This window comes from Prinia subflava, chromosome 23 (genome assembly GCF_021018805.1).
Source record: "Prinia subflava isolate CZ2003 ecotype Zambia chromosome 23, Cam_Psub_1.2, whole genome shotgun sequence".
Lineage (NCBI taxonomy): Eukaryota > Metazoa > Chordata > Aves > Passeriformes > Cisticolidae > Prinia > Prinia subflava.
The window spans coordinates 5,238,411-5,250,689 of record NC_086269.1 but is presented as its reverse complement, the minus strand read 5'-3'; the positions used below and the strand labels follow the sequence as shown (position 1 = coordinate 5,250,689).

Sequence of the window (12,279 nt, the reverse complement as noted above, 5' to 3'; positions counted from 1 at the left end):
CCCACGCCACGCCCCTAAACTCGCAACTAAGCCCCGCCCTAAGCCCCGCCCCAAGTTCACCCCAAGCCCCGCCCCCAACCCCGCTGCGGGCAGGGCGTGGCCGAGTCACGCGGGGGGCGGGGCGGAGATCGCGCGCGCCATGGCGGTGTTGGGGTACTGGGACATCCGCGGCGTGAGTGGGGGACCCGCCACCCCCCGGGGACCCGCCATCCCCCCCGGGGACCCGCCACCCTCCCGGGGACCCGCCATCCCCCCGGGGACGCGCCACCCCCTCGGGGACCCGCCATCGCCTCGGGGACCCGCCATCCCCCCCGGGGACCCGCGGGGAGGGGGCTGCGGGGACCGCGAGGCTTCCTGAGGGGGACCGGGGAGCTCCGCTTGCGCTTTTTCGGGGGATTTAGGGGCTCTTCGGGGTTCCCCGCGGTCTTTTGGGGGGCTGCGGAGGGTCTCCGGGGGTCCCTTTGGTCGTTCGGGGGCTGCAGGGGATGTTCGGGGGGTTTGTGGGGTCCCTTTGAGCTTTTGGCGTGACGTGGGGGCGCTTCTGGTTTGGGGGGTGGGGGCTGTGGGCTTCCCTTTTGCCTTAGGGGGGCTGTGGGGATCCCTCTGAGCTTTTAGGGGTCGTCGGGGGTCCCACTGATCCTGTAGGGGACTGCGGGGGGTCCCTTTGGGCTTGGAACGGCTGGGGGGTGCCTTCGGGGAGTCTGGGGGGGGTCTTCGGGGGTCTCCTATGTTTTTGGGGCATGTTTTGGGAATCCCTCTGGTTTTTGGGGGAGGTGGTTGTGGTGGACCATTAGTCTTGGGGGGGACTGCAAGGGGGTCATCCTTGGGGGGGCTGAGGTGGGTCTGTGGGAGTCCCTCTGGGCTTTTGGGAGGTCTTGGGCTGCCTTCCCAACCTTGGCAGGAGCTGCAGGGGTCCCTCTGGTCTCCTGGGGGGTCTGCAGGGACCCTCAGGTCTTTTGGAGAAGCTGTTGGAGGTGTCCATGATCCTTTGGGGACAGTCTGGGATGTCTTGCGGGGGGACTGGGGGGGGATCCTGCTGCACTTGGGGGTGGGAGGATGTTGCTTTTGGGGTGGGGGTCCCCCTGTGCAGGGGGTGCTGACTGGGGGTACTGGGAAGGGGGTGCAGTTTGCCCTCTCCTGTGCCTCAGTTTCCCCACATGTGAGCCAGTTCTGGGCTCACGTGTGGGGGATGTTTTTGGGGTGCCTCACTGACCCTGCTCCCCAGCTCGCCCACGCCATCCGCCTGCTCCTGGAGTACACGGAGACGCCCTATGAGGACAAGCTCTACAGCTGTGGGGAGGGTGAGGGGGCTCAGGGGGTCCCCACACCCCCCTCAACCTCTCTGGCTCTTGGGGAGGACACGACATCACCCAGCCCCCCCTTCCCTTCCAGCTCCAGACTACGATAAGAGCCAATGGATCAACGAGAAGGAGAAGCTGGGCCTTGACTTCCCCAACGTAGGTGCTCTGGAGCTGGGGGGGCTGTGACTGGGGGTGTCCCGGTGTCCCCATGCCCCTCTGTCCCCTCAGCTCCCCTACTTCATCGACGGCCCCACCAAGCTGACCCAGAGCAACGCGATCCTGCGCTACATCGCCCGCAAGCACGGCATGTGTGAGTGGGACTGGAGCGGGACTGGAATTAAATTGGAGTTCCCTTGGGTTGGGCTTGGATTGAAGCTGGGGTTGGAGTAGGGTCGGAATTGAGTTGGGGTTGGAGTAGAGTTAGTCTTAGGGTTGGGTTGGGAGTTGGAATTGAAGCAGGGTTGGAGGTGGGATTGGAGTAGGGTTGGAATTGAATTGGGGTTCGGTTGGGCTTGGTTTGGGGTTGGAGTTGGATTGGGGTATGGGTTGGAGTCAGGGTGAGCATGGGCGTGGAGCTGGAGTTTAATGAAGTAGAGCTGGGGTCAGGGGGGTTTGGAGCAGCAGGACTGGGGTCAGGGGGGGTTTGGGCCCCCTGCACTGACATCGCCCTGTGTAGGTGGTGAGACAGAGGAGGAGACCCGGCGTGTGGACATGCTGGAGAACCAGATCATGGATTTCCGCATGAGCCTTGTCATGATCTGCTACAACCCTGAGTTTGTGAGTGTCCTGCAGGCTGGGGGACCCCGTGCCAGCACTGGGGACCCCGTGCCAGCCCTGGGGACCCCATACTGGGAGGTGCTGCCCAGGGTGGCAGGCTGGGGCTGCCCATCCTCACCCCTTCCTTCCTCCCTCAGGAGAAGCTCAAGCCGGGCTACCTGGAGCAGCTCCCAGGGAAGCTGAAGCTCTTCTCCAACTTCTTGGGGGACAGAAAGTGGTTTGCAGGGGAGAAGGTACTGCCAGGAGCGCCGAGGGGGCTGAGGGGGCTGGGGAGGGGGCTTGTCCTCACTGTGTCCCCCCGGTGTCCCCAGCTGACCTTCGTAGACTTCCTCATGTTCGACGTGCTGGATCAGAACCGCATCTTTGAGCCCAAGTGCCTGGAGCCCTTCAAGAACCTCAAGGACTTCATGGAGCGCTTTGGGGTGAGCAGGGGCACCCCGAGGTCTCCCCTGGGTGGGGGCTGCCGCGGCAGGGGCATCCCTGACGCTCCGTGTGTGTCCCCAGGCTCTGGAGAAGGTGGCTGCCTACATGAAGTCCAGCCGTTTCCAGAAGATGCCCATCAACAACAAGATGGCCAAGTGGGGCAACAAGAAGTTGTAGGAGCTCAGCATGGGGCTCAGAGGGTGGGGGGAGTCCTAACGCAGCCCCCACAACATCCTCCATCCTTGGGGGGGGATGGCACCGCTGGCATGACACCCCCCAAGACAATAAAGTCCTTTGTAGATGTGGCACCCTGAGTCCCCCACAGGTCTTGTGGTGTTGGGGGGCACTGAGGTGGCCCCCACCCATGGCTGGGGTGGGGGGTGGGGGGTGTGGGGTAAGGGGGGTCCCTGCCCCAAGGGGCTCAGTCTCAGGGGCTGGTTTGGTTTGGGGGCACGAGCTCAGCCCTCCCTCGCTGCTCTGGGAAAGGAGCGCTGCACCTCTGCTCTTCCCACCCCCGCTCCTCGTTAGCGCGTTCCTAATGAGCTCTAATGAGGCAGCCCTGACAAAGGCTGGGGGGAGGGAGCGTTGGTGCCGTGCCACCCACCCAGGGTGCTGAGTGGGGTGGGCTGGGGACAGCCCTGTCCCCAGGAGCCCCTCGCTGCCATCAGCTGGCAAAGGTGGGGAGCAGGGATGAGCCTTGGGTGCGGTGGGGGGGGGTGAACTGCTGTGTCCCCTCCCTGCCCTCGTCCCTCTTCCTGCCCTGTCCCCGTCCCCCTGTTCCCCCTCCCCCGTCCCTCTCCCTGCCCCCGGGGTGACCCCCAGACTCTGCACACCCCACTGCCGTCACTTTTATTTTCCACATCAGTCGCTTCACATTTTGGGGGTGCGAAGTCATTTCACAGCGCCTGACCCCGCCGAGGGGGTGCCTCCCTGCCCCCCTGCTTCCTTTGGGCGGGGGTCCCCAGGAGCCCTCCTGGGCGGGGGGCACGTCCCCGAGCCCTGTGTCACCGCTGCCTTTGGGGGATTCTCTGATTTCAAGGGGTGGGGGCCAGGCGGGATGTTGGGGGTGGGTTCGCCCCCGAGTCCAGCCGTGCCCAGGGTGCTCCACCCGGGGCGGGGACACGCTGGGGACATCAGCGTGGCCTCGGTGGCTCAGTCCCTGGGACCGACCTGCAGAGAAGGGGGTGGGAGAAGTGTCTGTGTGTGGGGAGCTCCGGGATGGGGACGGGGCGTGGGCATGAGGGTCCTTCACCCACAGGGAAAGCCTGGGGGTGAGGAGTGTGGGCCCGGGGGTCCCACGCCCACCCTGGGCTGGGGACGGGTCGCAGGGATGGAGGTCCCTCACCCTCAAGGCTGGCCCCGGGGGTGGGGAGGGGCCGTGGGGCTGAGAGTGCGAAAGTCCCGAGATGGGCTGGGGGTGCGGGGGTGGGAGTCCCTCACCTCCAGGGATGTCCTGATGGGGGACAGCTTGAAGAGCACCCTCCGCCACTCCTCGGGACAGACCCCTCGCAGCTCGGCCGGGCTCATCTGCAGCAGCTCGTGCCCCCGCAGCACCCCCAGAGTCCGCACCGTGCTGCGGGCGGGCAGGGGTGAGCCGGGCTCGCCCCCACCCCCAAATGGACCCCGGCGGGGTTTGGGGGGAGGGGGCTCAGGGGAACACCTACATCCGCGAGAAGCCCTTGTCCATCAGCCAGGCTGTCACCTCTGCCGGCGAGGAGTTGGGTTGCAGGGTGGGGGGACTGTCCTGGAGCGGGGGACAAAGGGAGGGGACATCGGCCACCCCCTCCTGGTGGGGGGGCGCGGGAAGGCGGGGAGAGGGGACACCCACCTCTCTGGCGCCGTGCCCCGGCTCCGGGAGGGGCTCCAGGATGTTGCCCGGGACGTGCCCCCTGTCCCCCCACTCGTCCTGCACCAGCCACCACTTCCTCTGCTGGTCCAAGACCTGCGGGAGGTGACAAGGGGGGCAGGGTGGGGGGCCAGGGCCCCGGGGTGCCAACCTCGTCCTCCCCACAAGCACCCATGGAGGGCACCGGGACCCACCCCCCGCCGGTTCTACCTGCAGCGTGTCCCCCTTCCTGACGCTCAGCTCCTGCGAATTCCTAGCCTGGAAGTCGTACAGAGCCCGGACCAGCCCCTGGGCAGGGAGGGGGGATCTGGAAGTGGTGAGGGGGTGGATCAACACCCAGCCCAAATCTTACCCCGACCCTCCGCATCCCTAGGGAAAGGGGGACACTTACACTTGGCTGGGATTGTCCCTCCAGCCGGTGGCCGGTGACTGCGCCGGGGACAGGGAGTGGGAAGGGCGTCGCAAGTGAGCTGGGGAAACTGAGGCAGGCGGCGGGGTGTCCTGGAGGCCCCCGTGGCGCTCCTGCTCCATCACGGGGGGCAGCCACCCGTCAGAAAAAACCGGGGTGTACGCGGGCACCTGGGCACTGTTGGGGTACTCGGCCCTGCAACCATCGGGGAGGACACCGGGGTGGGTGTTGTGACCCCCCTCAAATCCAGACCCCCTTTCCCGGTGTCGGAGGGCTGGACCGCACCTGGACTTGCTCCAGGCAGTGCCGAGGCTCTTCCAGACGCCGTAGTCGTCATCGCCCAGGTTCTCCTCGAGGAATTGCAGCGCCTCCGGCAGCAGCAGCGGACTCTCCACGGCAGGGGCCAGGCCGGGGCTGGGGCAGTGGGCCAGGACCTGCAGGGGCCGGGGATGGAGCAGCGCCCCCAAACGGACCCCCAGCACGGGGGGAGTGAGGGGTGGCGCCCACCAGCCTCACATTCTGCGGGGTGGGACCCGTCTGGGGGCACTCACGAAGGACAGAGCCGAGAAGATGAGGTGCAGCAGCTCGCGGGGGTCGGGCTCCGTCACGTTCGGGTGGGTCCGGCCCTGGGGGGGGGAAGGGTGTCCCATCGGGGTGTCCCTTCGGGGCCCCTCTGTCCTCACACAGCCCCCCCAACCCCAGGGAGCCCCCCTGTCCACCCACACCCACACAGACCCTTGTCCCCATATGGCCCCTCCATCCCTACAGAGCCCCTCGGTTCCCCCACAGCTCCCTCACCCCACGCAGCCCCTCTGTCCCACATAGCCCCCCATCCCCACACAGCCCCTGCACCCCACACAGCCCCCCATCCCCCCCACACAGCCCCCCTATCCCCACACAGCCCCTGCACCCCACACAGCCCCTCTGCCCCGCACAGCCCCTCCACCCCATGCAGCCCCTCCACCCCACATAGCCCTGCACAGCCCCCCATCCCCGCACAGCCCCCTATCCCCACAGTCCCCCCATCCTTGCATGGTGTCCCCACAGCCCCTCTATCCCCACAGCCCCCTCCACCCTTACAGATGCCCTTTCCCCACGCTCTTCCCCGGTTGTCCACAGCCCCCATTCCCTCATAGCCCCCCATCCCCACACAGCCCCCTATTCCCATTTATCCCCCCTCCCCAGATCCGCCCGCTCCCCCAAGCGCCCCCACCCAGCCCAGCGAGACCTACCACGAGGTTGAGGGCGTATTTCACCTTCTGGAAGAAATCCGTGTACGCGTCCTTCGGGGGCAGTGCTGGAGGGGCAGAGCTGTGTCTGGCACCGGGCTGGGACCCCAAGCAGTCCCCCAAGGACACTCCCCTCCCTTCCTACCCGGCTTCTTCTTTTGCTTCTTCTTCGTGCTGGCCGAGCCCAGGGCCGTCTTCAGCCGGCGTACGAAGAGGTCCAGGTCGTCCAGGACGTGGTTGAGAACCTCCTGTGGGTGCAGGGGGGGCGGTGTGTGCTGGGTGGAGGCTGCGGTGCCCCCATCCCTGGGGGTCGGGTGGGTTGGGACTTACAACATCTCGCTCCACCTGGGACACAGCCTGGGCCGGGGGCTGGGCCCGTGGCACCCGCGGGGGGTCCGGCGCGTCTGGTGACACCTCAGGGTCCCCAGCACCGCCCCCTGCTCCTGGGGAAACTGAGGCACGGTGCGGTCCCGCCCGAGACCCGCGGTGGTCGGAGGAGCGCGGCCCACGCTGGGGGGGCTCGAGGGGCTCTGCCCGGCTCTCCGGGGCCGCGTACGGGGGCACCGGGCTCGGCGGCGTGTCCGGGCTGCTCCGGGGCAGGAGGGACCGGGAGGGGGAAGGTGAGGGCGGGCTGAGCCCGGGGAGGCGGTGCTGGGTGCGGAGATGGGTTCGTGTGCGGGGCGATGGGGCGGGAGTGGGGCTGATCCCAAGGACGGGGTGTGGGGGTGAGAGGGAGGAGGCTGAGGCAGGAGGAGAGGGGGTGATGGGGGTGATTTCCCAGCGATGGGAAATGGAGTGGGGAACACCCTGTGCCCGTGGGGATGAGGGGACACCGAGCTCAGGGGTGGCACGGGCGGGGGGGTCTGTGCCCATGGGGATGAGGAGGAGGGAGTGGGAGGGGGGAACTGAACCTGTGGATGGGATGGGGGGGTTGGGCCCATGGGGATGGAATAGGAGGGGTAGGAGGGAGGCTGAGCCCGTGGATGGGCTGGGGGGGTTGGGATAGATGGGCGAGCTGAGCCAGGACGGGGCACTGGGGAAAGGCCCCTCAGGAGGGGGCTGTGCCCACAGGGCTCTTTGGGGGACCACAAGGAGACCCCATGGCCACACTCACCACAACTTTGGGGAGCGAACCTTGGGGGCCCAGCCGAGCTGTCTGCAGGGAGGGATCGCAGACCCACTTACCCTCCATACCTGTGCCCGTAGTGACTGCTCTGCTCCTCCTTCCTCTGCCTCAGCACCTTCTCCAGGCTGCTGCTCAGCGTCTCTGCCTGGCACGGACCCCCTGCCATCAGCCCCCATTCCGGGGGGCTGCCCCCCATCCCTGCCCCCGCTGGGCTCACCCCCAGCCGCTGGCACTGGAAGAGCAGCACGCTGGTCCCCGGCGGGTTCCTCTCCTGGACAGTGACCGCCAGCACGGTGTTGTCCAGCCCGGCAGAGCATCCCTGCACGCTTCCCAGCGGGAAAGCCTCCAGCTCCTCCTGGAAGGGGGAGAACGGAGTGCTCAGCTCCCCCACCCGAACGGCTAGGAAAGGGTTAAAGGGGTGCAAGTGGGATTGTGGGGATCGGGCTTGTGGGGTCTGAGGGTTAATGGGGGTGGTGGGGTGGCATAGGAGGGGGATAGCAGAGTTTGGGGGCTGAGTCTGGGGGTGGGGCAGGATTGTGTGTGCCAGACTGGGGGGTTGCCCAGATTGGGCCGGGGTTGGGGGGCAGTACTGGGGTTTGGGGATACCAAAAGGGGATCAGGAGGACTGGGATTTGGGGAGTTCCCATAGCCAGGGGATCCCAGGATTTAGGGGATACCCTGGCCTGGGGGTACCGGGATTTGGGGATGCCCTGACCCACCAGTACCGAGATTCAAGGCGTGTCCTGGCTGAGGAGAGCTGGGCTTTGGGGTTGCCTTGCTTGGGGGATACCGGGGTTCAGGGGGCACCAGGCTTTGTGGGGTCACACCACCGAAGGGTTCCCTGCCCAGAGGGTGGCAGGCTCTGCGAGTGCCCTGCCCGGGGTACCTTGCTCTCCATGTCGCTCAGCACCAGCTCCTGGTCCTTGACTGCCAGGATGACATCCTGCCCCCAGAGCCGGCCCTGCTGCTCCAGGTCCCGCAGGCGGCTCAGGCAGTCCTCGGCGCTGCGGAGGCCCCGCTCCAGGCGCATCGTCACCAGGTGCTGGGGGGACATGGTGCCCGCTGTCACAGGGGAGCCCTGGAGGGGCTGGGGGTGCGGGGCAGCTTGAGGGAGCTTGTACCTCAACGTGGTGCTGGAAATCGTTCTGGGGCTTGAGCAGGGTCTGCCCGTAGTCCTTGCGCTGGTCTGAGGGCACACGCAGGGTGAGGGGACAGGGACAGGACAGGTGGCGGGGGGGTCAGAGGGGGTTTTGGGAGGCAGCCCTCACTCACTGTAGATGCTTTTCCCGGTGAGGCGGACGAAGCTGTTGGAATGCTGGAGCGGGGTCCTGTCGTCATATTCACCCCTGGATGGACAGAGGGACCTTCACAGCCCCTGCACCCCTCCCCCGCCCAGCCTTGGGGGTCCCACGGAGGGACCCGCCTCCCCCTGGTGCTCACCGTGACAGGCTGCTGCTCCAGCGGCCCAAGGGTTCTCCCATCTCGCCGGGGAGCAGCAAGAGCGTCTCGATCCTGCTGTGGGAGCCTGGGCATGGTCCCTGTGTCACCCCCAATGCGTCCCCAACCGCCTGAGGGACATGCCACCCCGCTCCCCACCCCGGACGCTGCCGTCGCCACCAGGACCCCCCTGACCCTCCATCCGCAGTCCCTCCGCTCCATCCCAGCCCCGGGGGGGTCACCCAGCGGCCGGAGCAGACCCCCAATGTCCCGGGATCGGGTCGCTGCCCCGGGGTGTCCCCGCTCACCGCGATCGCTGGCTCCGCTGCTCGGGCTGCGGCTGCGGAGGGTGACACGGGCAGGGGACAGGGCTCGTCATCGGCACCGCACCCACCTGCTCTTTGCCCTCTCGTTAAAGCGGGGGAGGGACGGGGGGGACAAAACCACCTGCCACAGCCACCACCTCTGCAATCACCCGGGGCCCCCCACCCCGTGCTGGCCCCGGGGCATCCAGCGGGGAACGCACCCCGGGGTGCCCCCACCCCAGTGTCCCCCACCCCGGGGCTGGGTGTCGGTGACGTCTCGCCTGGCAGGACCCAGCCCTGTCACCCGCAGGACTCTGTGCCCTTGCCCGCGGAGCAATCCCGGGCTCATCCCGAAGCTGTCACTGCCAGGAAAATCCTCCCAGGATTGTGCTGAGGAAGGGGGTGGATCCGGGGGGGATCCAGGATTTGGGTGATGGATGGATGCACGGGGTCTTCATCCCCGGAGCCGTGGGGTCAGCTGGGCTGGGGGGCACGGGGTGGCCGGGGGACACTGGGTGGCCGGGGTCGTGTCTGTGGGATTGCAGTGACCCGCTGAGCCCCCTCTCCCGGCACAGAGCTGTGGGATCTGGGTTCATTTAAAGCCTTTTGGCTTCTCCGGTGCAGCTTGAGGGGTGATGGATCAGCCGGGCCGTGCCCCCTGTGTCCCCGAAGGTCCCATCTGCGCTCCCCAGTCCCTCAGGCTGTCACATCCAGCCTGAATTCTCTCTCCGGTTTTTTCTCAGGTTTGTGGAGCAAACTGACCCCACCACGGAGGGACCCCGGGGTCCTGCATCCCCCCGGGGTTACAGGAGCAGGGACCCCCTTTGGGGGCGTTCGGGGACCCAGCAGACACACACGGGCAGAACCAGGAGGAACAGACTTTGGGGAGCTGCGAATTCCCCCCAGAGGGGGCGGGGAAGGGGGGCCGGGGGAAGGGTCGTGCCTCAGTTTCCCCATTGGGGGAGGGGCGGGGTGCAGTCCCAGCTGCGGCCACGAGGGGGCAGCACGTTCCCGCGTCGCCGCGTCCCCGATGTGTCACCCTCCAGATGTGTCCCGCCAGATGTGTGACCCCGCAGGTGGGGAGCGCCAGATGTGTGACCGCCCCAGATGTGCAGCCCCCTCAGAGGCGCAGCCACCGTCCCCAGCCGGGGAGCCTCAGGTGTGTGGCACTCGTGTGACCCCCCCGAGCTGTGCAAACCCCCCCGCTGTATGCCGCCCCCAGATGTGGAGCCCCAGATGTGCAGGGTCCCACGTCCTGCTGACGCCTCCGACACCACCGGAGTCCCTGGCGCTGGGGACATTTGGGTGACACTTCTCAGGGCAGGGGACACACGGGGCCGCCTGCGGTCCCCGTGGCAGATTTCGGGTTACATTCCCTCAAAAGCCCAGCCCCCCCTCCCGATTTACCGCTGCGACCCCCCCGGCAGCACCCAGCGCACGGCGGGACCGTGGCCCGTCCATCCCCACCCCTCGCCCCGCCCCGTCCCAGCTCCTCCCAGTCACCCCACAGGCTAAACTAGGAACGGCACCGTCTGCAGATACACTACAAACCCCCCTTTTAGTTGTTTTTCTCCTCAATTCCCAGCTGGAGGCCACAATTCCCTGCACATCCCTATCCCGGCTGTGTCCCCCTCGTCCTTCCCCAGGCTCGGGAAATCCCCAGGAGACACCAACCCCTTGGGAAGAGCCAGGAAGGGCTCGGAGGCTTCTGGAGACGCAGAAATCTTTTCCCATTTCAGGTTTTGAAACCCCCAGCACCAAAATGGGCAAAATCTGTGAACTGACCCCAAAGAGCAGCTGCTTTGTGGAGAGAGATGGCCTCGATCTGCACCCCCTGTTCTGCTCCTGGGGAGGGTCACTGCACACCCAGCTCGGTGTGGGGACATCACCCTGTCCCCACTGGAGACACCTGACCAAGCCCCACCCCAGAGACAACACGGGGCTGGGGAATTCGGGGGGTCACCCGGCAGAGGGGGGCACAGGGTGTGTGGAATTCCCGGTGACACATCGCTCCCGGCCAGGTGCCATGCGGCCGCGGGGCCGGGAAGCAGCTGCGGCTCCGGGGGCTGGGTGCCAGCCAGGGACAAACCGCCAGCCAGCCTGGATCCGTCCTCACGTCACCAGCAGGGCTGCGGTGTACCCGCATCTGTCACCTAATTGCTGGGGACCAGCGTCTCTTCGTCATTTTGAGGATGGCTGGGGACGTTTAACCCCTCAGGGGCTGGGAGACTCTGTGGGATCAGTCTCCCTGGGTCACACCCACGGCATGGGTGTCATGGCACCAAGCACAGCCCCAGGGCTGTGCCTCTCAGAGGTGCTCAGATCCACAGGTCCTGCCCTCCACGGGGTCTCCTTGGTAGTGACAGTGACAAGTTTATGTCCCAGCTGTCACAGCTGCTGGGCTCACACGCTCCTTTGGGGTGACAGGAAAAGATAGAAGGATGCCTGGTGACACTTCACTGTCACCCTGCCTCCACGTCTTGTTTGGCCCATCCCTGGTTCATGATCACCCTGGCATGGTCACCCTGGCACAATCCCCTGCTAGTCCTGGTCACTCTACTGGTCCCCATCACCCTGCCAGCCTCACCCTGCTGGTCCCTGTCACCATGCTGGTCCCTTTGTGGTGGGTGTCACTGGGTGTTGCATCTCCTCTTCCATTCCTGAAGGTCCCGTTTCAGTGCTGCCACCAAGCCCCTCACTTCCCTGGGGATGTCCTTGGAGTCACCCCAAGAGAGCCCCTTGAAGTCCCAGCCCTGAGCCTGGTGCTGTGGGCTCAGTGGCTGTGGGGTGTCCTGGCCCACATTGCTCTGGCTTGTCCTGGTTTTCCCCGTGTGCTGCTGATCCCATCTCTTCAGAGAAACACGACAAAATCCGGGTTTTTTTTAATCCGTTGGCTTCCCCACTCCCCCTGTGACATCCTGGAGGCTGATTTATTTTCCCTCTCCCATTTCCAAAGGGTGATGGAGGTGGTGAGGGGGTGACATCTGGGGGACTCTGGGAGTGCTGTGCCTGTGCCTGGCTCAGCCAGGGGTGTCCACAGCTGGTGGCTCCTGGCTGGAGCCCTGTGACCTTCACACCATCAGATTTTTGCCTTGAGGAGGTTGAAATAGAAATGTTTTGGATTTCAGTGTGGGAGCTGCACGTGCTGCAGAGCGTTGGGGACCTGTCACTCGGGTGATCTGAGCTTTGATCCCAGCTCAGGGACAGGCCAGGAGCCCCATGGCCACAAAAAGAGCTGGTTTTCCTCCACGACCCCATGGCTTTGGCCACAAACCTGCAACAACCTTCTTTTTAGCGTGAAGAGGGAAAAACCAACGTGCCCGTGGCCACTCCTGTGTGTGGGACCCATCCTGTTTTCTTCCCACCATCCCTCATCTGGCAGCACAGCCCGGGGATTTCCAGGGACAGTGGGGGCTGAAAGGACAG

The 12,279-nt window shown here is 66.1% G+C and overlaps 2 protein-coding genes across 2 annotated transcripts; one reads left to right on the top strand and one right to left on the bottom strand.

The window, feature by feature from the left end:
- The first annotated feature begins 60 nt into the window (after positions 1 to 60).
- LOC134561303 (glutathione S-transferase Mu 5-like) lies at positions 61 to 2,809 on the top strand. The gene is made up of 8 exons (XM_063418182.1): positions 61 to 172; positions 1,226 to 1,301; positions 1,393 to 1,457; positions 1,530 to 1,611; positions 1,978 to 2,078; positions 2,216 to 2,311; positions 2,390 to 2,500; positions 2,583 to 2,809. Exons 1-8 carry the CDS (start codon positions 140 to 142, stop codon positions 2,676 to 2,678), a joined length of 660 nt encoding a protein of 219 aa, XP_063274252.1. The 5' UTR covers positions 61 to 139; the 3' UTR covers positions 2,679 to 2,809.
- A 650-nt stretch (positions 2,810 to 3,459) lies between these two features.
- Positions 3,460 to 8,927, bottom strand: EPS8L3 (EPS8 signaling adaptor L3). The gene is made up of 18 exons (XM_063418702.1): positions 8,857 to 8,927; positions 8,552 to 8,623; positions 8,384 to 8,457; positions 8,233 to 8,297; positions 7,998 to 8,153; positions 7,329 to 7,466; positions 7,171 to 7,256; positions 6,316 to 6,571; positions 6,131 to 6,233; positions 5,989 to 6,053; positions 5,308 to 5,382; positions 5,042 to 5,190; positions 4,739 to 4,951; positions 4,558 to 4,654; positions 4,330 to 4,443; positions 4,166 to 4,245; positions 3,942 to 4,074; positions 3,460 to 3,671 (listed from the first exon to the last, which is right to left on the bottom strand). The coding sequence occupies exons 1-18, from the start codon at positions 8,925 to 8,927 to the stop codon at positions 3,654 to 3,656; spliced, it is 1,965 nt and encodes a 654-aa protein (XP_063274772.1). The 3' UTR covers positions 3,460 to 3,653.
- Positions 8,928 to 12,279: the final 3,352 nt, after the last annotated feature.